The sequence below is a fragment of the Coregonus clupeaformis genome, chromosome 12, assembly GCF_020615455.1.
Source record: "Coregonus clupeaformis isolate EN_2021a chromosome 12, ASM2061545v1, whole genome shotgun sequence".
In the NCBI taxonomy this organism is placed as follows: domain Eukaryota; kingdom Metazoa; phylum Chordata; class Actinopteri; order Salmoniformes; family Salmonidae; genus Coregonus; species Coregonus clupeaformis.
This window is the reverse complement of record NC_059203.1, coordinates 39,044,489-39,069,555: the sequence shown is the minus strand read 5'-3', so window position 1 is coordinate 39,069,555 and position 25,067 is coordinate 39,044,489. Positions and strand designations below refer to the sequence as shown.

The 25,067-nt window shown below is 43.4% G+C and overlaps 1 protein-coding gene across 2 annotated transcripts in view; it reads left to right on the top strand.

The window, feature by feature from the left end:
* The window catches only part of LOC121577619 (beta-1,4 N-acetylgalactosaminyltransferase 1), a 31,588-nt gene extending 8,203 nt beyond the window's left edge, over positions 1-23,385 (top strand). Inside the window, exons 2-12 of one of the 2 annotated variants that reach the window (XM_041891359.1) lie at positions 8,088-8,180; positions 8,470-8,677; positions 8,823-8,999; positions 9,297-9,403; positions 13,267-13,304; positions 13,443-13,623; positions 13,762-13,854; positions 13,994-14,181; positions 19,754-19,894; positions 22,267-22,504; positions 23,151-23,385. In XM_041891359.1, the coding sequence (XP_041747293.1) occupies positions 8,478-8,677; positions 8,823-8,999; positions 9,297-9,403; positions 13,267-13,304; positions 13,443-13,623; positions 13,762-13,854; positions 13,994-14,181; positions 19,754-19,894; positions 22,267-22,504; positions 23,151-23,368 (1,581 nt within the window). In that variant the 5' untranslated portion in view covers positions 8,088-8,180; positions 8,470-8,477 and the 3' untranslated portion in view covers positions 23,369-23,385. Of the gene's footprint in view, positions 1-8,087; positions 8,181-8,422; positions 8,678-8,822; positions 9,000-9,296; positions 9,404-13,266; positions 13,305-13,442; positions 13,624-13,761; positions 13,855-13,993; positions 14,182-19,753; positions 19,895-22,266; positions 22,505-23,150 lie in introns of both variants that reach the window. The other variant, XM_041891360.1, reaches the window with a different exon arrangement.
* Positions 23,386-25,067: the final 1,682 nt, after the last annotated feature.

The following is a 25,067-nucleotide window of genomic DNA, read 5'->3' as shown; positions in this document are numbered from 1 at the left end:
ACTAAAGTGGCCAAATAACTACATAAAATTAAGCACATTAATCTGCTTTACAAGGGGTGTAGAGCCTAACTGGCATACATAAGCAGCGTGTGAGTTTCAAGTTTGGGAAGATAATTTCACCATAAAAATGCACCTTTATAATAAAACCAATTACATGCATAATCGCATTTGCGGTCACTTTTGATAATGGTGTTTTCCCGCTAATGGAACATTCACGCTTATAGCCTACTGCCGTGTGCACATTGCTACGCTTATAATGTGAAGAAATAGCCTAATAGTTTATCCCATTTTAAGCTAAACGTTCTGATCTGTTGCATCAGCCTCAATGCTTAAAAACGTTTTTTTCATGCTAGTGGTTCATTTGGGATCTATCGCATCCCACAACTGTTCCAGACTATGTTTGGAATATTTGTTTCTCGTACAGAATAGAATAGGTCAACTTTTGTACTATGGGGGATAGTAGATTGACATAGGCTAGTGCTTTTGCTGTTCGTTAGGCCTACTCATCTTGTTGATTGACGAAAAGTATGTGGACAGTTCTTCCAATATCTTCAATATGCACCTCGGAATTGGATAAGGACGCGCGCAGTTGCGTCCCCAAAGTGTCTGTCTTCACTTGTAGCCTGTGAGAAAGACCCAATCACGTGATGGAGAGCGATGTGAGTGAGAGGTGCTTCGGAGCACGCAGCACTCAGAGGGAAGGGAACAACGGCCACTGGCCGCAAAAGGCATGGATTTTGTTAGGGTGCATTACAGCCACACAAAGGGGATTGCGCCGGGATATTCAAAGCATTATCAAGTGCTTATCAAATTGTGAATGAGAGACTGATGAAGTGTGTACAGCCTGCGCAAAAAACAAAGCAGAGCTCTTTTTTCAAATCATCATTAGAGTCACATCATGCAGCCTTACAATGTATTAAAAACCAAAACATATAGCCCAACAACTAAAGTTACATTAATAACTCTAAATTAAACATATAGGAGTACCTATTTCTTTGCTAACTGCTCAACACAGAATAGCCGCATGTGTGCACTCCCTCAAATCGTTTGGAGAAAATATCATTTAATATTTTATTCAGCTTTGTTCAATTGTTTTCCAAATACTATAAAATAATGAAAATAATGCCACGGAATTCTAAGCAAATCTTGTCTGCTAAATGAACTAGTGTAGCCCACAGTCATATGGCATAGCCAGATCAGGACCTAACATAAGGACAACTCAGAGTATGCTATTCTGTTCTTCTGAAATAGACTACATTTTCTTTATATCATGTTTCTTTAGACCTGTCTAAAATAAATAATGGATTTATTGTGAATGTGTAGGCTATATTACATGGATTTATTAGACTTTTTAAAAATGTACAGTTGAAGTCGGAAGTTTACATACACTTAGGTTGGAGTCATTAAATCTCATTTTTCAACCACTTCTTGTTAACAAACGATAGTTTTGGCAAGTCGGTTAGGACATCTACTTTGTGCATGACACAAGTAATTCTTCCAACAATTGTTTACGGACAGATTATTTCACTTATAATTCACTGTATCACAATTCCAGTGGGTCAGAAGTTTACATACACTAAATTGACTGTGCCTTTAAACAGCTTGGAAAATTCCAGAAAATTATGTCATGGCTTTAGAAGCTTCTGATAGGCTAATTGACATAATTTGAGCCAATTGGAGGTGTACCTGTGGATATATTTCAAGGCCTACCTTCAAACTCAGTGCCTCTTTGCTTGACATCATGGGAAAATCAAAAGAAATCAGCCAAGACCTCAGAAAAACAATTGTAGACCTCCACAAGTCTGGTTCATCCTTGGGAACAATTTCCAAACGCCTGAAGGTACCACGTTCATCTGTACAAACAATAGTACGCAAGTATAAACACCATGGGACCACACAGCCATCATACCGCTCAGGAAGGAGATGCGTTCTGTCTCCTAGAGATGAACATACTTTGGTGCGAAAAGTGCAAATCAATCCCAGAACAACAGCAAAGGACCTTGTGAAGATGCTGGAGGAAAAAGGTACAAAAGTATCTATATCCACAGTAAAATGAGTCCTATATCGACATAACCTGAAAGGCCGCTCAGCAAGGAAGAAGCCACTGCTCCAAAACCGCCATAAAAAAGCCAGACTACGGTTTGCATCTGCACATGGGGACAAAGATCGTACTTTTTGGAGAAATGTCCTCTGGTCTGATGAAACAAAAATAGAACTGTTTGGCCATAATGACCATCGTTATGTTCGGAGGAAAAAGGTGGTACTTGCAAGCCGAAGAACACCATCCCAACCGTGAAGCACGTGGGTGGCAGTATCATGCTGTGAGGGTGCTTTGCTGCAGGAGGGTCTGGTGCACTTCACAAAATAGATGGCATCATGAGGAAGGAAAATTATGTGGATATATTGAAGCAACATCTCAAGACATCAGTCAGGAAGTTAAAGCTTGGTCGCAAATGGGTCTTCCAAATGGACCCCAAGCATACTTCCAAAGTTGTGGCAACAAAGTCAAGGTATTGGAGTGGCCATCACAAAGCCCTGACCTCAATCCTATAGAATATTTGTGGGCAGAACTGAAAAATGTGCGAGCAAGGAGGCCTACAAACCTGATTCAGTTACACCAGCTCTGTCAGGAGGAATGGGCCAACATTCACCCAACTTATTGTGGGAAGCTTGTGGAAGGCTACCCGAAACGTTTGACCCAAGTTAAACAATTTAAAGGCAATGCTACCAAATACTAATTGAGTGTATGTAAACTTCTGACCCACTGGGAATGTGATGAAAGAAATAAAAGCTGAAATAAATCATTCTCTCTACTATTATTCTGACATTTCACATTCTTAAAATAAAGTGGTGATCCTAACTGACCTAACACAGGGAATTTTTACTAGGATTAAATGTCAGGAATTGTGAAAAACTGAGTTTAAATGTATTTGGCTAAGGTGTATGTAAACTTCCAACTCCACCAATTATTAAGTAAATTAAATGCACCTGCTCTTCCTCTCCTCATCCTCATTTATCTGAGCACTATTAAAAGCACACATAGGCCTACAACAGTAGGATACATAAGCCTACTCCAGCAGTCCAGATATGGAGATGAACATTTCTGAAACACGTCATTTCCACCTAATTTCCGCCCCCAATAACCAGTAGAACTAGGCAGCTAAGCAAAGCAGACCAACCACTCCACCTCTGAGTCGGCCTAAATGCAAAACACACTGCTATCTTACACCACAGGGGTTGCTATTGCATTCATGGTGAAAAGCATTGATAATTTGATGTACAATGCATTCGGAAAGTATGCAGACCCTTTAACTTTTTCCACATTTTGTTACATTACAGCCTTACTCTAAAATTTATTAATTGTCCCCCCCCCCCTCATCAATCTACACACAATACCCCATAATGACAAAGCAAAAACAGGTTTTAAGAAATCTTTGAAAATATAACATTTACATAAGTATTCAGACCCTTTACTCAGTACTTTGTTGAAGCACCTTTAGCAGCGACTAGAGCCTTGAGTCTTCTTGGGTATGACGCTACAAGCTTAGCACACCTGTATTTGGGGAATTTCTTCTCTGCAGATCCTCTCAAGCTCTGTCAGGTTGGATGGGGAGCATCGCTGCACAGCTATTTTCAGGTTTCTCCAGAGATGCTCAATCAGGTTCAAGTTCAACTATTTTCTACATTGTAGAATAATAATGAAGACATCAAAACTATGAAATAACACATATGGAATCATGTAGTAACCAAAAAAGTGTTAAACAAATATAAATATATGTTATATTTGAGATTCTTCAAATAGCCACCCTTTGCCTTTATGACAGCTTTGCACACTCTTGGCATTCTCTCAACCAAATTCACCTGGAATGCTTTTCCAACAGTCTTGAAGGAGTTCCCACATATGCTGAGCACTTGTTGGTTGCTTTTACTTCACTCTGCCATCCGACTCATCCCAAACCATCTCAATTGGGATGAGGTCGGGGGATTGCAGAGGCCAGGTCATCTAATGCAGCACTCCATCACTCTCCTTCTTGGTAAAATAGCCCTTACACAGCCTGGAGGTGTGTTGGGTCATTGTCCTGTTGAAAAACAAATGATAGTCCCACTAAGCCCAAACCAGATGAGATGGCGTATTGCTGCAGAATGCTGTGATAGCCATGCTGGTTAAGTGAGCCTTGAATTCTAAATAAATCACAGATAGTGTCACCAGCAAAGCATCCCCACACCATAACACCTCCTGCTCCATGCTTTACGGTGGGAACTACACATGCGGAGATAATCCGTTCACCCACACCGTGTCTCACAAAGAGGGGTCTGAATACTATACTTAGTGCTGACTCTCTTTGAATGGCCTTTTCCCTATATTGATTTCTTCCTATTGACCACACTAAAGGTAGGTTGGGCATCCCCACTCAGCCCCCTCTCGCTAAGTTCTACCGTGTGAGGTAGAGGACTTGGAGCAAGAAAAACCCTCACCTCACCTGCAGTATGGTGCTAGGATGTGATGGTGATCCATCTCCTCTCCCTACTCCCTATACACACTCTCCCTACTCCCTATACACATTCTCCCTACCCCCTTTACACACTCTCCCTACCCCCTACACACACTCTCCATACCCCGTACACACACTCTCCCTATCCCCTATACACACTCTCCCTACCCACTATACATGCTCTCCCTACCCCCTACACACATTCTCCCTGCCTCCTACATACACTACAACCAAATTAATCAGAAGGGAAATCAGTGTGCTCTGTGATAATGACCAGAGAAATAAATGACCAGTGGGTGGCTGGCTACTGTATATGACATCATTGGTCACCATGTCGAAACATTGTTGTGGCTTTCATAAAGTAAAAATCTTGGACTAATATATGACTTACAGTCGTATGAAAAAGTTTGGGCACCCCTGACAATTTCCATGATTTCCATTTATAAATAATTGGGTGTTTGGATCAGCAATTTCATTTTGATCTATCAAATAACTGATGGACACAGTAATATTTCAGTAGTGAAATTAGGTTTATTGGATTAACAGAAAATGTGCATTATGCATCAAAACGAAATTAGACAGGTGCATACATTTGGGCACCCCAACAGAAAAATCACATCAATATTTAGTAGAGCCTCCTTTTGCTAAAATAACAGCCTCTAGACACTTCCTATAGCCTCTAATGAGCGTCTGGATTCTGGATGAAGGTATTTTGGACCATTCCTCCTTACAAAACATCTCCAGCTCAGTTAGGTTTGATGGTTGCCGAGCATGGACAGCCCGCTTCAAATTATCCCACAGATTCTCAATGATATTCAGGTCTGGGGACTGGGATGGCCATTCCAGAACATTGTACTTGATCCTTTGCATAAATGCCCGGGTAGATTTTGAGCAGTGTTTTGGGTCGTTGTCTTGTTGAAATATCCAGCCCCGGCGTAACTTCAACTTTGTGACTGATTCTTCAACATTATTCCCAAGAATCTGCTGATATTGAGTGGAATCTATGCGACCCTCAACTTTAACAAGATTCCTAGTACCGGCACTGGCCACACAGCCCCACAGCATGATGGAACCCCCACCAAATTTTACTGTGGGTAGCAAGTGTTTTTCTTGGAACGCTGTGTTCTTTTGCCGCCATGCATAACACCCCTTGTTATGACCAAATAACTAAATCTTTGTTTCATCAGTCCACAGCACCTTATTCCAAAATGAAGCTGGCTTGTCCAAATGTGCGTTTGCATACCTCAAGCGACTCCGTTTGTGGCGTGTGTGCAGAAAAGGCTTCTTCCGCATCACTCTCCCGTACAGCTTCTCCTTGTGCAAAGTGCGCTGAACTGTTGAACGATGCACAGTGACACCATCTGCAGCAAGATTATGTTGTAGGTCTTTGGAGGTTGTCTGTGGGCTGTTTTTGACCGTTCTCACCATCCTTCGCCTTTGCCTCTCCGATATTTTACTTGGCCTGCCACTTCTGGCCTTAACAAGAACTGTGCCTGTGGTCTTCCATTTCCTTACTATGTTCCTCACAGTGGACACTGACAGCTTACATCTCTGCGATAGCTTTTTGTAGCCTTTTTGTAGCCTTCCCCTAAACCATAATGTTGAACAATCTTTATTTTCAGGTCATTTGAGAGTTGTTTTGAGGCCCCCATGTTGCCACTCTTCAGAGGAGAGTCAAAGAGAACAACAACTTGCAATTGGCCACCTTAAATACATTTTCTCATGATTGGATGCACTTGTCTATGAAGTTCAAGGCTTAATGAGCTGTTTTTAATTTGATAGACTATATATTTTTGGGGGGATTGTACTATGTGATACATTTCTGTCAAGTAAGAAAAATACATGCCTAAGCCTAATGCATGGGGTCAGGCTACTTACTTTACAGCCCTTATGCATATAAGTAAGATGGGTCAAGGTACCACAAAGTAGGAATATTTGCATGTCCTATGTTTGAATGTGAACGGTGCAAGGTTGTACTATTGTTTAAAGGTACACTGTGTAAGTATGTAATGCTCAATGAATGACATTCCACATGAGAGCAACATTATGTTTTCTGAACACGATTTGAAACTATTTTGTATTTGGTTGTGATAAAGTACATAAAAGAGTTGTAGTAATCCCATGAAGGTATTCATGTCATAGTCAAGGTGCATATCTCATTATTGAAAATACTGGAAGTCTTGGTAACATATTTCACCGCCACAGACATGACAGTCTGACAGACGATTATGACTTCCGAGCCTCATATGAGCCAATTAAATGAGGTTTGTATGGCTGTGTTTACACAGACAACCTAAGAACCCAAATCTGATTTTCTTTCTATATCCATTCTTTTTTTCTGACTGTCCACACTCAGTTTTACATGTGACCCATATCAGATTTGCACTGATGTAGCCTCTGAAATAGTACACAGATACAATGCTTATTTCCTGTCACTGTTCCTTTCAATTTAAGGGTGGTTATCATAAAAACGGCAGGGTGCAAAATAAAAACACAAATCTGATCTGAGCGTCCAGACAGAGGTCGCATTTGGAGGATTGGGTTTGTATCAGGATTCAGATTTACATACCTGCATTTACACAGGCAGCCCAATTCTGACCTTTTTTCCACTAATTGGTCTTTTAACCAAACACATCAGATCTTTTTCAGAGCTGATGTGATTGGTCAAAAGACCAATTAGTGAAAGAATTATCAGAATTGGGCTGCCTGTGTAAAAGCAGCCAATTGGAGGTGGTATAAATCGGTGTTTTTTTTCTTCTTCTGTTTACACATTAGGTAAAAGATCAGATAGGTATTAGATATGCAAATAAGGCTGCGTTTAAACCGGCAGTCCAATTCTGATCTTTTGCCCAATTATTGGCAAAATAATTTGATCTGATTGGTCAAAAGACCAATTAGTGGCAAAAAGCTCAGAATTGGGCTGCCTGTGTAAACACAGCCTAATTTGCAAAAGATCTGAATTGGGCTGCCTGTGTAAACGCAGCCAAATGTCATAATCAGTCGGTGAAGTATTGTGGGTGTGGCTCTACAGCTGTGAACTATGAATTCTGCTTCAATGATAGTCATAGAGACCCCTGAATTCACTGCATTGGTGTCAGAAGTGGAATGTCGCTACAGCAGATGCATATTCCAAAGGAAGGTTTTAGTCTAGCGAACTTAGTACAACCCTGAGCGATCTTGCGTGTCTGCTTTAAAACTGAGTCAATAAAATGGTTTGATTATCTTAGCACTCTGGGAATTATCATGAAAAAGATCACCAACCAGACAAGTTTGTTATCTCCCTTGGCTCTTATTGTCGTACTTAAATAGAGCCTTCTTTCCCCCTCGGCGTTGCTCAGCATTTCTCTGGTGTTAACACAACCATCATCACTACCATTCAGTTAACAGCTCCACCATGAAAGGCCATCATATCTGCTAAACATCATTTCCTTTGCTGTACCTGCATGTCGCAGTTTCCTCCCCTCTAGATCTATTGTTTTTATTTTCACCGATATTAATATTTTTCACTGGTCCATTAATACCGTGCCCTTGGAAATTAGAAGTTACTTCAGGTATCCTACTGAATAAACATAACGTATGTGTTATTGTTTACAGATGGGGAAAGTCCTTAGCTGTTCATAATGGGATTTTGGGGGATGCAATGGCCGACAGGAGACGTCTTCTCTCTGAGTGGATACAGGCAGTAGGGTATGATACCAGCTCTCTTTTACTGTAATGGATGCCAGACAGTTTTTTTTCCTGTTGCATAACAAATACAAAATTGTTTAGAAAGTGTTAAATCAGATGTCATGTGATACTGTAAGCTGCCATTTACTGTAGCTGAAGATAACCGAATCATGGCAGCATTCAATTCATCTAGCACTTAGGCTAATCTTGTCACCTCAGATATAATCACATACTGTTGGACTTTTGCTTCGCCGCCCAAGCAGGTGGTGACCGCAGAACGTCTCCTGTTTGTCCTTGTGTGCTGTGACAGTTTTTAGGATGCGTTCCTTAAGGAAGACTGTGTTGTTGGCCATTGTGGTGTCGGTGGTGTTGGTGGTGGCCCTCCTCCATTCCTGGCCCACCCGGGCCTACACCACTGTGGATGTCTGGCAGAGACCAGGGCCTGCAGTAGAGAGGTTCCCAGAACTAGACCACAGATCTGCCAACATCCCCTATCGCGTGAAGGAGAGTGTTGCAGGGTCAGTATTTGATATAAGGCCTTTGAAATTATTCCTTTTTTTAAATCTGAAATATTCTGACTCAATAAACGGATGATTTGGTGGAAATCATGTTTCATTGTCATTTGATTGATGAAGTCCTATCGTCCCTTTTGTCTGTCTCCAGTCTGTTGGCACGTAACGGATGTGTGTGTGAGGGTGAGAGTGGGGGCATGAACCTGCCCTTTGCCCAGCTGCTGTTCCCCCGGGTGTCGGCCCACCCCCTGCACACTGCCTTTGAGGCCTCTGAGCTGGAAGAGATGAAGAAACGGAGGGCCAAGGAGTACCAGGGCTTCCAGATGAGGTGAGAGCAAAGCACAGAACTGAAAGGGAAGGACTTCCCATATATCATCGTAGGTATTCCTTACCCTAGGGGAAGTTGCTGTGTCTGTCCTTTCATGTGATTAAATCCCAAGCTTTGAAATTCTTAGGTTTAGGTTAAACTTGCTGTAGGTCTTTTGAAGGAGATGATGTCATTGGGTTATGCTCAACATTACCCCATCTTTGAAACAAATAGTCTAATAGGGTTCATGAGGCTTTAGTCTAGCTGTAATAGCTTTGAGTGCTGATTATTAAACTGGTGTGTATCTGTCCCCTACAGATCTCAGACTCCTGCAGATATGCTCATCGTGGCCGAGGCCAACAATCCTCTGCAGTACCCAACACAGGGGGTGGAAGTACGGCCGCTCAAAACCATCCTCATCCCAGGTCTGACCAATAACAGGGATTAGCTTAATTTGACCTTGACATACAGTGCATTCGGAAAATATTCAGACCCCTTGAATCTTTCCACATTTTGTTACGTTACAGCCTTATTCTAAAATGGATTAAATAAATAAAACATCCTCATCAATCTACACACAATACCCCATTATTACAAAGTGAAAACAGGTTTTTGGAAATGTTTGCAAATTTATAAAAATAAAAAACTGAAATCACATTGACATATTCAGACCCTTTACTCAGTACTTTGTTGTAGCAACTTTGGCAGCGATTACAGCCTTGAGTCTTCTTGGGTATGACGCTACAAGCTTGGCACACCTGTATTTGAGGAGTTTCTCCCATTCTTCTCTGCAGATCCTCTCAAGCTCTGTCAGGTTGGATGGGGAGCGTCACTGCACAGCTATTATCAGGTCTGTCCAGAGATGTTAGATCGGGTTCAAGTCCGGGCTCTGGCTGGGCCACTCAAGGACATTCAGAGACATGTCCCGAAGCCACTCATGCGTTGTCTTGGCTGTGTGCTTAGGGACGGTGTCCTGTTGGAAGGTTAACCTTTGCCCCAGTCTGTGGTCCTGAGCGCTCTGGAGCAGGTTTTCATCAAGGATCTCTCTGTACTTTGCTCCGCTCATCTTTCCATCAAGCCTGACTAGTCTCCCAGTGCCTGCCGGTGAAAAACATCCCCACAGCATGATGATGCCACCACCATGCTTCAACGTAGGGATGGTGCCAGATTTCCTCCAGACGTGACACTTGGCATTCAGGCCAAAGAGTTCAATCTTGGTTTCATCTGACCAGAGAATCTTGTTTCTCACGGTCTGAGAGTCTTTAGTGGCTTCCGTCTGGCCACTCTACCATAAAAGGCCTGATTGGTGGAGTGCTGCAGAGATGGTTGTCCTTCTGGAAGGTTCTCCCATCTCCACAGAGGAACTCTGGAGCTCTGTCAGAGTGACCATCGGGTTCTTGGTCACCTCCCTGACCAAGGCCCTTCTCCCCTGATTGCTTAGTTTGGCCGGGCGGCCAGCTCTAGGAAGAGTCTTGGTGGTTCCAAACTTCTTCCATTTAAGAATGATGGCCACTCTGTTCTTGGGAACCTTCAATGCTGCAGAAATGTTTTGGTACACTTCCCCAGATCTGTGCCTCGACACAATCCTGTCTCGGAGCTCTACGGACAATTCCTTCGACCTCATGGCTTTGTTTTTTCTCTGACATGCAGTGTCGACTGTGGGACCTTATATAGACAGGTGTGTGCCTTTCCAAATCATGTCCAATCGATTGGAATACACCTGTGGTTAATTCAATGAAGTTGTAGAAACATCTCAAGGATGATCAATGGAAACAGGATACACCTGAGCTCAATTTCGAGTCTCATAGCGAAGGGTCTGAATACTTATGTAAATAAGGTATTTCTGTTTTTTATTGTTAATAAATGAGCAAACATTTCTAAAAACCTGTTTCTGCTTAGTCATTATGGGGTATTGTGTGTAGATTTATCAGGGAAAATTTTAATTTAATCAATTTTAGAATAAGCCTGTAACTTAACAAAACGTGGCAAAAGTCAAGGGGTCTGAATACTTTCCGAATGTATCAGTAAGTTTATTTGAAGCGGGCTATCTAATATAGATGCATGTTTGAAAAATGTTAGAGAAAGAATTAGTACCCAATCCAAGTGACATGCATGAACCTTTAGGGCACTAAAACCTTTGTATTTTACCCCCTTTTTCGATCTTGTCTCATTGCTGCAATTCCCCAATGGGCTCGGGAGGAGAAGGTCGAGTCATGCATCCTCCGAAACATGACCCGCCAAACCGCGCTTCTTAACACCCGCCCGCTTAACCCGGAAGCCAGCCGCACCAATGTGTCGTGGGAAACACTGTTCATCTGATGACCGAGGTCAGCCTGCAGGCGCCCGGCCCACCACAAAGAGTCACTAGAACGCAATGAGCCAAGTAAAAGCCCCCCTGGCAAAACCCTCCCCTAACCCGGATGACACTGGAACAATTGTGTGCCGCCCTATGGGACTCCCGATCACGGCCGGTTGTGATACAGCCCGGGATCAAACCCGGGTCTGTAGTGACGCCTCTAGCATTGCGATGCAGTGCCTTAGGGCTCCTGAGTGGCGCAGCGGTCTAAGGCACTGCATCTCAGTGCTTGAGGCATCACTACAGACCCCCTGGTTCAATTCCAGGCTGTATCACAACCGGACGTGATTGGGAGTCCCATAGGGCGGCGCACAATTGGTCCAGGTTTGGCCGTTGTAGGCCGTCATTGTAAATAAGAATTTGTTCTTAACTGACTTGCCTAGTTAAATAAATAAAAAATTAGACTGCTGCGCCACTCGGGAGGCCCACTAAAACCTATAATAGTCTTGATTAAAATGTCCATCCCTTATGGAAACGGGAGTTGCTTTGGACACAAGCATTAGGTTCTATACAGTGGGTTGAACTCCTGCAGGTCACCAGGGCAGGGCATCGTGTGATTTATGAGTGCTGAGTAGTTGCTTAGTGCTGACCCTCTTTGAATGGCCTTTTCCCTATATTGATTTCTTCCTATTGACCACACTAAAGGCAGGTTGGGCATCCCCACTCAGCCCCCTCTCGCTAAGTTCTACCCTGTGAGGTAGAGGACTTGGAGCAAGAAAAACTCTCACCTCACCTGCAGTATGGTGCTAGGATGTGATGGTGATCCATCTCCTCTCCCTATCCACTATACACACTCTCCCTACCCCCTAATACATTTGTTGTTATGGGGTATTGTGTGTAGATTGATGAGGGGAAAAAAATATTTAATCCATTTTAGAATAAGGCTATAAGGTAATACAGTAGGTGTTAAATTATGTATTTAAAACCTAATTTGTAATGGAAACCTAGCGATAACAGGCTAAATCTACTGCACACCCAGACCTGATTAATGAAGGTGCTGGAGCCAAAAGGCAAAACTGGAGAAACAGGAAAAAGTCTCTGCACGCTTCCAGTCAGATGCAAATGTATTTCGGTCAGCCGACCTTGTCACAAATTCAGCCGAGGCTGCCCCTCCTCCTTGCTCGGGCAGGCTTCGGCGTTCGTCGTCACCGGAGTACTAGCTGCTACCGATCCATGTTTCTATGTTCTACTTGTTTTGTCTGTATTGGTCTCACCTGTTTCCCATCATGTAATTATGTCTTCCCTATATAACCCTCTGGCTCACACTGTGTGTTGTGCGTGTTTGTTCATGTTTTGGTTGTCGTATGTGAGCGGGTTTGTTCCTCCCTGCGTGGAGGTATGTTCATTTAGATACCTACGAGTAAAGTACATTTTTCGATTAGCTCTGTGTCCTGCACCTGACTTCGTCCTACCGCATTACACTGACGCCTTGACAGACCTTCATCAAGAAACCTGGCCAAATAGGTGAATGATAGAAAGAGAAGTGTAATTTGATCAAGTTACCAATCCAGGGAGACTGTCCTATTACAACAATGTTAAAAATAAGAAAAACTCCAGCACACTGGTAATCTTGATGCTGATCTTATTCACCAACGTTTCGGTCTCAAACAATCTTCATCAGGGTATTTTTACAGGGAGATAAAACTCATTGTCTTTTAAAGTGACAGACAATAAGTGTTCCAACAATCTAACAGTATTATTACTATTAGTACTATTATTGCAACCACTGACAACTATTATCTCTACCATTACCACTATTACTACCATGAAACCTGCAGCACTATATGGCTGTTTTAGAGCAGAGAATTGTGTTTTGTTGCACAACAGAGAAATTGTGTTTACTCTAGCTGGCAATTGATGTGGTGAATTTGGATTGGATAAACATCCAACACCTGCATCAGATATGCCAGTAAATTGATGTCATGTTTTCAGGACTTGCAGTACAAGACCATCCCAGACAGCTGTACACAGTAAGTAGACCAATAACATTTGGTTTGAGTTATTATTTCCAGTACTATTCCATCTGTCTGGTCCTTGTCAAGTAAAAAAACGCCATCTTTCCTTATTCCTTATCTTCTTTGTTCCCTCTTCATTGTTTTCTTTCTCAGGTCAACTTTACCTCCACCCTGGGAACGTTAAACGTGGCAGCGGAGGTTGAGGGGGTAAAGGTCAAAGGTGACGGGGAGATGCACATGACCCTGACCAGCAGCCTGCTGTCCAACCTGAACCGGCAGCTACAGTTTGTCACCTACACCAACACACTGTTCCACCCTAGTACAGCAGACACTGGTGAGGCCAGACACACCTGTCTTTCTGTTGTGTGCTACTTCTTTCTGGGTTTTGTCCATTATCAAAGTCCTATGCCAAATAACATCTGTAATATATTTGTGGTAATGAGGTTGGAAATACTCTTGCTGTGTCTTTCAGTGCAGTTTGAGACAGAGGGTCACCAAGCCATGTTTACTATCAAGGTCCGTCATGGTGTAACTCCGAAACTCTACAACACGGGACCCAAAGGGGGTATGTCGACAAATACAACGGCCGACTGTATCTGTCAGAACAGCACAACACTAAAAAATAACAAATAATAATTGCATCTGAGATCAACGTATGTAATGTCAAATACCCTAACTTTTGTCTCTCTCTGTTTCCCTTCTAGAATACAACATCAGTGCCCTTGTTACCATAGCAACCAAAACGTTCCTGCGCTATGACAAGCTCCAAGATCTCATCGACAGTGTGCGACAATACTATTCCACTGTCACCATAGTAATAGCTGATGACAGTGAAAACCCTAAGACAGTCTCTGGCCCCTACATCGAACATTATATCATGCCATTTGGAAAGGTATATATTTTTTTTTACATATTTGCAAGTACATCAAATTAAATAAATTTGTATTTGCCACATGCGCCGAATACAACAGGTTTAGACATTACAGTGAAATGCTTACTTACAAGCCCTTAACCAACAATGCATTAAAAAATATATATAAGTGTTAAGTAAAAAAAATTAAAGCAAATAACTAAAGAGCAGCAGTAAAATCAAATAACAGTAGGGAGGCTATATACAGGGGGGTACCGGTGCAGAGTCAATGTGTGGGGGCACCGGCTAGTCGAGGTAATTGAGGTAATATGTACATGTGGGTAGAGTTAAAGTGACTATGCATAAATAATAGACAGAGTAGCAGCAGCGTAAAAGAGGGGGGTGGGGGGTGGGGGTGGGGGGGCAGTGCAAATAGTCCGGGTAGCAATGACTAGCTGTTCAGGAGTCTTATGGCTTGGGGGTAGAAGCTGTTGATAAGCCTTTTGGACCTAAACTTGGCGCTCCGGTACCGCTTGCCGTGCGGTAGCAGAGAGAACAGTCTATGACTAGGGTGGCTGGAGTCTTTGACAATTTTTAGGGCCTTCCTCTGACACATCCTGGTATAGAGGTCCTGGATGGCAGGAAGCTTGGCCCCAGTGATGTACTGGGCCATACGCACTACCCTCTGTAGTGCCTTGTGGTCGGAGGCCGAGCAGTTGCCATACCAGGCGGTGATGCAACCAGTCAGGATGCTCTCGATGGTGCAGCTGTAGAACATTTTGAGGATCTGAGGACCCATGCCAAATCTTTTCAGGCTCCTGAGGGGGAATAGGCTTTGTTGTGCCCTCTTCACGACTGTCTTGGTGTGTTTGGACCATGATAGTTCGTTGGTAATGTGGACACCAAGGAACTTGAAGCTCTCAACCTGTTCCACTACAGCCCCGTCGATGAGAATGGGGGCCTGCTCAGTCCTCTTTTTTTTCCTGTAGTCCACAATCATCTCCTTTGTCTTGATCACGTTGAGGGAGAGGTTGTTATCCTCGCACCACACGGCCAGGTCTCGTACCTCCTCCCTATAGGCTGTCTCATCATTGTCGGTGATCAGGCCTACCACTGTTGTGTTGTCAGCAAACTTAATGATGGTGTTGGAGTCGTGCCTGGCCATGCAGTCATGGGTGAACAGGGAGTACAGGAGGGGACTGAGCACGCACCCCTGAGGGGCCCCCGTGTTGAGGATCAGCGTGGCAGATGTGTTGTTACTTACCTGGGGGCGGCCCGTCAGGAAGTCCAGGATCCAGTTGCAGAGGGAGGTGTTTAGTCCCAGGATCCTTAGCTTAGTGTTGAGCTTTGAGGGCACTATGGTGTTGAATGCTGAGCTGTAGTCAATGAACAGCATTCCCATGTAGGTGTTCCTCTTGTCCAGGTGGGAAAGGGCAGTGTGGAGTGCAATAGAGATTGCATCATCTGTGGATCTGTTGGGGCGGTATGCAAATTGGAGTGGGTCTAGGGTTTCTGGGATAATGGTGTTGATGTGAGCTATGACCAGCCTTTCAAAGCACTTCATGGCTACAGACGTGAGTGCTACGGGTTGATAGTCATTTAGGCAGGTTACCTTAGTGTCCTTGGGCACAGGGACTATGGTGGTCTGCTTGAAACATGTTGGTGTTACAGACTCAGTCAGGGACATGTTGAAAATGTCAGTGAAGACACTTGCCAGTTGGTCAGCACATGCTCCAAGTACACGTCATGGTAATCCGTCTGGCCCTGCGGCCTTATGAATGTTGCCCTGCTTAAAAATCTTACTCACATCGGCTACGGAGAGCGTGATCACATAGTCATGCTCTCATGCATGCTTCAGTGTTGCTTGCCTCGAAGCGAGCATATAAGTGATTTAGCTCATCTGGTAGGCTTGTGTCACTGGGTCTGCTCGCGGCAGTGCTTCCTTTTGTAGTCTGTAATAGTTTTCAAGCCCTGCCACATCCGACGAGTGTCAGAGCCGGTGTAGTACGATCCAATCTTAGTCCGGTATTGACTCTTTGCCTGTTTGATGGTTCGTCGGAGGGCATAGCGGAATTTCTTATAAGCGTCCGGGTTAGAGTCCCGCTCCTTGAAAGCGGCAGCTCTACCCTTTAGCTCAGTGCGGATGTTGCCTGTAATCCATGGCTTCTGATTGGGGTACGTACGGTCACTGTAAACTTATTGATGAAGCCAGTGACTGATGTGGTGTACTCCTCAATGCTATCTGAAGAATCCCGGAACATATTCCAGTCTGTGCTAGCAAAACAGTCCTGTAGCTTAGCATCTGCATCATCTGACCACTTTTTTATTAACAGAGTCACTGGTGCTTCCTGCTTTAGTTTTTGCTTATAAGCAGGAATCAGGAGGATAGAGTTATGGTCAGGTTTGCCAAATGCAGGGCGAGGGAGAGCTTTGTATGCGTCTCTGTGTGTGGAGTAAAGGTGGTCTAGAGTTTTTTTTTCCCTCTGGTTGCACATTTAACATGCTGGTAGAAATGAGGTAGAAAGGATTTAAGTTTCCCTGCATTAAAGTCCCCGGCCACTAGGAGCGCTGCATCTGGATGAGCATTTTCCTGTTTACTTATGGCCTTATACAAATTGGAAGGGATGGGATACAGTGTACGTGTACAGTTGAAGTTGGAAGTTTACATACACCTTAGCCAAATACATTTAAACTCAGTTTTTCACAATTCCTGACATTTAATCCTAGTAAAAATTCCCTGTTTTAGGTCAGTTAGGATCACCACTTCATTTTAAGAATGTGAAATGTCTGAATAATAGTAGAGAGAATGATTTATTTCAGCTTTTATTTCTTTCATCACATTCCCAGTGGGTCAGAAGTTTACATACACTCAACTAGTATTTGGTAGCATTGCCTTTAAATAGTTTAACTTGGGTCAAATGTTTCGGGTAGCCTTCCACAAGCTTCCCACAGTAAGTTGGGTGAATGTTGGCCCATTCCTCCTGACAGAGCTGGTGTAACTGAGTCAGGTTTGTAGGCCTCCTTACTCGCACTCATTTTTTCAGTTCTGCCCACAGATTTTCTATAGGATTGAGGTCAGGGCTTTGTGATGGCCACTCCAATACCTTGACTTTGTTGTCCTTAAGCCATTTTGCCACAACTTTGGAAGTATGCTTGGGGTCATTGTCCATATGGAAGACCCATTTGCGACCAAGCTTTAACTTCCTGACTGATGTCTTGAGATGTTGCTTCAATATATCCACATAATTTTCCTTCCTCATGATGCCATCTATTTTGTGAAGTGCACCAGTCCCTCCTGCAGCAAAACACCCCCACAGCATGATGCTGCCACCCCCGTGCTTCACGGTTGAGATGGTGTTCTTCGGCATGCAAGTCTCCCCTTTTTCCTCCAAACATAATGATGGTCATTATGGCCAAACAGTTCTATTTTGGTTTCATCAGACCAGAGAACATTTCTCAAAAAAGTACGATCTTTGTCCCCATGTGCAGTTGCAAACTGTAATCTGTCTTTTTTATGGCGGTTTTGGAGCAGTAGCTTCTTCCTTGCTGAGCGGCCTTTCAGGTTATGTCGATATAGGACTCGTTTTACTGTGGATATAGATACTTTTGTACCTGTTTCCTCCAGCATCTTCACAAGGTCCTTTGCTGTTGTTCTGGGATTGATTTGCACTTTTCACACCAAAGTACGTTCATCTCTAGGAGACAGAACGTGTCTCCTTCCTGAGCAGTATGACGGCTGCGTTGTCCCATGGTGTTTATACTTGCATACAGTGGCGGCTCCTGAAAAAATTCTCAGGGGGGGCAATTTTTCTGATGATTTAGGTGACCTACACACATTTAAAAAAAGATATGTCCAGCAACAACATGAAGACAGGGGCAGCATATAAGTCAATACCAGAAGCATTTATTGACTGATCTGGGGAGGTGGATTCCAGTTTCTGTGACAGATTATAAATAATCTCTGATGCCTTTGTTATATTAGCTTTTGGTTGAATGTACACAACGGTAACAAACAATTGGGGGAACTCACGGGGCAGATAGTAAGGTCGCAGTGACACAGAAAGCAGTTCAATGTCGGGGGTACAGAGTCGCTCTCTTACCAGGATCGATTTTCCCTGTGACTGTCAGATCGCGGTCCGCTCTGACCAGGGTGAAGCCGGCCGGCTCCACTTCTCTGTCCGGGACTCTGTCATCCAGCCAAGTCTCAGTAAATGCCAGCAAACAGGCCTCCCGATATTCGTGTTGGAAGCGCAGATTCGCTGACAACTCATCCGCTTCCCCCTCAGTGACTGGGCATTAATCAGCAAGGTGGTGGGTAAGGGAAGTTTGTTCTGCTGTATTGGATTCCGCTGCCAGCAGCGTTTTCATTATTTAGTCCGTTCGTAGCGGGTATGTACACGATCAACAAGATCAGTCCAAAACCCACCACTGGAAATCCATGGTTGGCAGAATGTTTGTAAACTAAGTGTACAAATTAAAAACATAAAATAACGCCACTAAGTGTACAAATTAAAAACATAAGATAACGCCACACTGCAGGTCGCAACAGAGACGCTGCTACCCGCTATTTTCTTAGTTACGTTCATGGTTACGTTACGTATGACGAAAAGCGCGTAAGTGCAAGCCCTCAGAAACCCATAGAGATTGTATTGAAAGCTCTGAAATTTGAAAAAAATAGATTTTACATGGGAGTCTATGACAGACTTCTGGGCGATTTTCAACCTGACTGAAATCGCCCCAAAAGGGGGGGGGGGCCATTTGAAGCACGACTTTAGCCTGATTGGACATTTAGTGGCAGTCAGATCAGATTAGAACACTGATAACTACTGTTGCCGTGATATAATTGATTAGAAAAAAAATCCCTTCCTTTTCCCGTTTGGCAGTGCGTCGCCCATATCGCCCTATTGAACACACCGCCCCTGCTTGCATACTATTGTTTGTACAGATGAACGTGGTACCTTCAGGCATTTGGAAATTGCTCCCAAGGATGAACCAGACTTGTGGAGGTCTACCATTTTTTTCTGAGGTCTTGGCTGATTTCTTTTGATTTTCCCATGATGTCAAGCAAAGAGGCACTGAGTTTGAAGGTAGGCCTTGAAATACATCCACAGGTACACCTCCAATTGACTCAAATGATGTCAATTAGCCTATCAGAAGCTTCTAAAGTCATGACATCATTTTCTGGAATTTTCCAAGCTGTTTAAAGGCACAGTCAACTTAGTGTATGTAAACTTCTGACCCACTGGAATTGTGATACAGTGAATTATAAGTGAAATAATCTGTCTGTAAACAATTGTTGGAAAAATGGATGTCCTAACCGACTTGCCAAAACTATAGTTTGTTAACAAGAAATTTGTGGAGTGGTTGAAAAATGAGTTTTAATGACTCCAACCTAAGTGTATGTAAACTTCCGACTTCAACTGTACCTGTCAAGTCAAAAATGTGTCTAACACTAACATTGTTTGCTTAAATGATACTTGACAGATGCCCTTTAGTGAAAAAGTTTTGAAGAAACGTTCTTGAAAAAAAGTCCTGTCTGTGATTTCCTTGGTTGTCCTGTCACTGTTTCTGCTTCCTCTTTCTCACATCATGTTCTCTGTGTCACAACAACTAGGGCTGGTTTGCAGGAAGGAACCTAGCCGTTTCCCAGGTGACTACCAAGTATGTGCTGTGGGTGGACGATGACTTCATCTTCACGGCCAACACCAAGCTGGAGAAACTGGTTGACGTCCTGGAGAGGACCACCCTGGACCTGGTGAGGGGGCACAGGCCGTGTCATACTGTATTGTAGACCTGGGTTCAAATACTATTTGAAATTGTTGAAATACTTTGAGTGTTAGTGCCAATAATTCAACAATGGTCCACTTTCTGTGCAACAGTCAAAGCCAGTTCAGAAGCATTCTCTGGACTCTGAACACATTGGTTACTCACTGGGATTTACTCTGCAGATTCACCACATTCTATCTTGGGTAGCATGAGGAAACACAATCAACATTCCAGTCATTTTGCCAGACAGACACAACTTATCATGATTTCAATGAAAAGAGTATTGAAATAAACTATGTTAGCTGTCTTCTGAAGATGACAAATGAGGAGGAGGCATTCCACTCTGTTGATGTGGATGACCTAGCTAGCCACATCCAGTCTATCATCTCACGAATGCGGTAACATTGCCTTTAAAAGCTGCATTGTCTAAAAGCGTGATAAGATTGAATCCTGGCCTTGTTCTCTACTTACAGAAGAAAACAAACTCAAACACGGATGCAAGCAATCTCTCAACACACTCTTCCTCTCTCTCATCCTCTCTTCTTCACTGATGTGTACAGGCATATTCTTGCTCTGTAGCACATGCACACCACAGCAATATTACTAATGCGCGCGTGCACACTCACACAAACACGCACACATGCAGGCACGCATGCATGCACACACACACGTCACACACACACATGCACACAATCCTAGCACAAAAGCCAAAAAAGCTGACACCCACACATAAGGCTTGTAATGAATGATCTGTTTGTGTCTGTTTGAGGGTGAAGGGTGTTTTGGCTAGAGCCTGAATCCCACACAGAGACTTACTGTGTGCTGGGGGAATAGAATAGACCTCTTGTGTACCATAGACTGGGACTCCAACTCTTGAGAGGGGAGTCTATGGGTTACACATGTCAGCAGCTGTTCTGGTGGACACTTTGAATCCCTTCTTTCTTCGGACCCCAGAGGCACAGACAGACAAACATGGGACAGAGATACTTCTCGTTTTTCTGGTTCCTATTTTGTTTATTGTTTCCTTTGGAAAGAAGAAGTGATCAAGGATCCAACTGTTTCCATCGGTTTCCTTCTGAATTCATATATCAAATCACTACAGCATGCACTCAATATCAACTTCAGTCAGACAATTGGAAGTACCACTAATGTTTGTTTTGTACACAGTATACAGTGCATTCGGGAAAATATTCAGTCCCCTTGACTTTTTCCATATTTTGTTACGTTACAGCCTTATTCTAAAATAGATTAAATAACTCATCAAAATACCCCATAATGACAAAGCGAAAACAGGTTTTTAGAAATGTTAGCAAATTTATTAAAAATAAAAAACTTTCCAGAAGGACGACCATCTCTGCAGCACTCCACCAATCAGGCATTTATGGTAGAGTGGCCAGACAGAAGCCACTCCTCAGTAAAAGGCACATGACAGCCCGCTTGGAGTTTTCCAAAAGGCACCCAAAGGACTCTCAGACCATGACAAACAAGATTCTCTGGTCTGATGAAACCAAGATTGAACTCTTTGACCTGAAAGCGTCATGTCTGGAGGAAACCTTGTACCATCCCTACGGTGAAGCATGGTGGTGGCAGCATCATGCTGTGGGGATGTTTTTCAGCGGCAGGAACTGGGAGACTAGTCAGGATAGAGGGAAAGATGAACGGAGCAAAGTACAGAGAGAGATCCTTGATGAAAACCTGCTCCAGAGCGCTCAGGACCTCAGACTGGGGCGAAGGTTCACCTTCCAACAGGACAACGACCCTAAGCACACAGCAGCCGTGGCTTCGGGACAAGTCTCTGAATGTCCTTCAGTGGCCCAGCCAGAGCCCGGACATTAACCCGATCGAACATCTCTGGAGAGACCTGAAAATAGCTGCGCAGTGATTCTCCCCATCCAACCTGATAGAGCCTGAGAGGATCTGCAGAGAAGAATAGGAGAAACTCCCCAAATACAGGTGTGCCAAGCTTGTAGCGTCATACCCAAGAAGACTCAAGGCTGTAATCACTGCCAAAGGTGCTTCACCAAAGTACTGAGTAAAGGGTCTGAATGCTGATGTAAATGTGATATTTTTGTTCTTATTTGTAATAAATTAGCCAAAATTTCTAAAAACCTGTTTTTGCTTTGTCATTATGGGGTATTGAGTGAGGGGAATGTCATTGATGAGGGGAAAAAAATCAATTTTATGAATTTTAGAATAAGGCTGTAACGTAACAAAATCTGGAAAAAGTCAAGGGGTCAGAATACTTTCTGAATGCACTGAATGTGCTTTGTGTGTATGTGTGTGTCAGAATCAGTTAATGCATCGTTTATATGCACTATCTGTGTTTTATGCACTGACTCTGCGTGTGGGTGTTTAATTTAGGTGGGTGGTGCAGTGCGGGAGGCCACAGGCTACACTGCCACCTACAGGCAGACCATCTCCATTGAGCCAGGGGAGGAGGAGGGGGACTGTCTGCACATGCGGAGGGGCTTCCACCACATCATCCAGGGCTTCCCAAACTGCGTGGTCACTGACGGGGTCATCAACTTCTTCCTGGCCCGCACAGACAAGGTCCAGCAAGTGGGCTTTGACCCACGTCTGGCCAGAGTGGCCCACCTGGGTGAGTACAGACCCAAATCCCACCACCACACAGAGTGTACCTGTCCATAACATCAGCTGTACCAGTGGCCCACCTGGGTGCTACCCAGAGCCGGGCTCCTGCACCTTATGGGTCCAAAGAGGAGTAGGATAGAAAGTAGGATAAAAGTACTAACCCTAACCATAGCTTTGTGTCCACATCCTGGTTCAACCCTATACCCAACCCTAGCCATGTCCCTAAGCCTAACCCTAGCTTCATGTCCACACCCCGATTCAACCCTAACCCTAGCCATAACCCTAACCCTAATCTTGGCATAACTCTAACCCTAAACCCTAATCTTGGCATAACCATAACCTTGTGTTTAACCCTGGCTCAACCCTGAACCTAACCCTCCAAATAGGGCTCCTCCATGTCCGAATTCACAATTTAACCCCCGAGCTGCACCATCTACATTTGGAAGAAAGTGATATAGGTAACAGTTCTTCAAAACCAGTCTGAATAGTAATTAATTAACATGTATCAAAAAGCTCAAGAAGGGACAGGAATAGCTTATTCTCAAATGTTTGTTAGTTGCATTTGTACATATAAATTGTATGATACTTGAAGTTCCCTTAGCATAAAAACTAACCTCGTTCCTTTTGCTCTGACTCCTTGGTTCTTGTCACAGAGTTTTTCATTGATGGCCTTGGCTCACTTCACGTGGGATCCTGTGATAATGTCATCGTCAACCACGCCACCAAGATCAAGCTTCCCTGGGTCAGCCAATCAGAGAGTGACAAGACGTATGCCAAGTTCCGCTACCCACCAGCCTCCTCGGATGCCACACACACCAAAAACGGCCTCCTCTATTTCAAGAACCGCTTCCAGTGTTTGACTCACAATTAAATCCCCTGTTTTGTTAACCTGTTGTTTCTCCTCTCGTTCAAGATTCATGCTCTTTCTGAGTTGCCAAAGAAGCCCTCGCCCGATGTGTCCCATCGGATAAGATTTTAGACAACCACATTACACGCCTCCCCTTGAAAATCGACCTTGCTTGTTTCACTCTAGAGGGATTGTCATTCAAACGGAGCAAAGCTGTCATTTCTATTAACTTAATCATAATTTATCTTCAGTTGTGTACTCTTGATTGTAAACTCAAGGTTGAGATAAATTTAAGGGATATATGTGCGTTTTGTGCCTCAAATCTTATCTGACGAGTCGCCACTGAGTCCTTTTGTTGAAGAAATAGAGCAAAGAGATGCTGAATTCCTATCTATGGTACAATTGGTTGACATTTTGAAAAAAGAAGAAGAACTAGCCTTACGCCCTCATAGGACTAAATGAGGTGAACAAGTTCCATACTGTTGTGAAGAGATCAGAGGCATGTATACTCTGTCCTTCCCTTTGCACTATACAGTTTGAGCTGGACTGAGCTCTGTTGTTCAGACTAAAGGGGATTGGGGGGACCAAGGGGGACTTTGAGGATGGGGATTGACAGTCATTCAGTAGAGAGGACACGTCTCAGCATGTGACAACCCCTTCAGAGACACAACGCATGGGTGCTCCCTTTCCAACCCCGGAAAATGAACACATACAAGACTCTAAATGTGCGGTTTATTCTCCCTGGGTGTCTGTGCCAATGGTTTCCCAGGTGGTTTGGGGTTGAATGATATATTTTGTTTGAACCCTCTGTGTCGCCCCTGACTGGCCCATGCTTGAGGAGATTCATGCTCATCCATCTGATCTGGGATCTAACCCAGGAATAATATCCTTGTTTCTCTGGTCTAGTGCATTCTGTCTATCTAGGGTCTATCCCACTCTGTTTTCTACTCCAAGCATCATAATAAGGAACGCTTCTATCCATGCACACCTTTGAATGGAAAGTGAGAGTAATTGCATTTTTATATGCTACCTCGAACAGAAGGGTTAGTTTGACCAAAGTGCATGTCTCTCTATTTCTTTATCAATTCAATATGGAAATAAACACATACTGAAAGAATAATTTCAATAATGGCACAGTTTGAGTTTAGAGAGTTGAAACACTGTAATGGTTGGAGAGAAACAATGTTAGGATGACAGATTTTAATGAGATGATATGAATGATAAAGTAAGGGTCACAGTCACACTGAAGTACGAAGGCAGCAAAACATTTTATACTGACACTTCCTCTATCATGGAACCTGACAGCAGGATTACATAATGTTATTGTGCATCATGACCACTAGATGGCACCCTTGCATCAGAATATTGTTTCCTAAAATCAAACTACAAATAGTTTCTTGACAAGTAATTTGTTATGAAATACCCCAAGGAGCCAGTGATACATTAGATAACTTTTTATTTTGTTCTTTTTGAATAGAGGAATAATTTAATACAGATACAATTTTGTGTGATATGTCAGCTTTAGATTTTTCTTTCCTGAAAGGGATATTTAACACTAAGTATGATCTCAGTTCAATTGAACCCTGATTGCAGTAGCCTATTTACACGGCACTGTAGCTCCTCTTCCATGGGAATCTGTGACTAATACCAGATAGACTCCCCAAGCAGATGCTTCCCATTTTCAGAATGAGAAGTGTTCTGCATGTGTGTGGGGGCAGTAGTT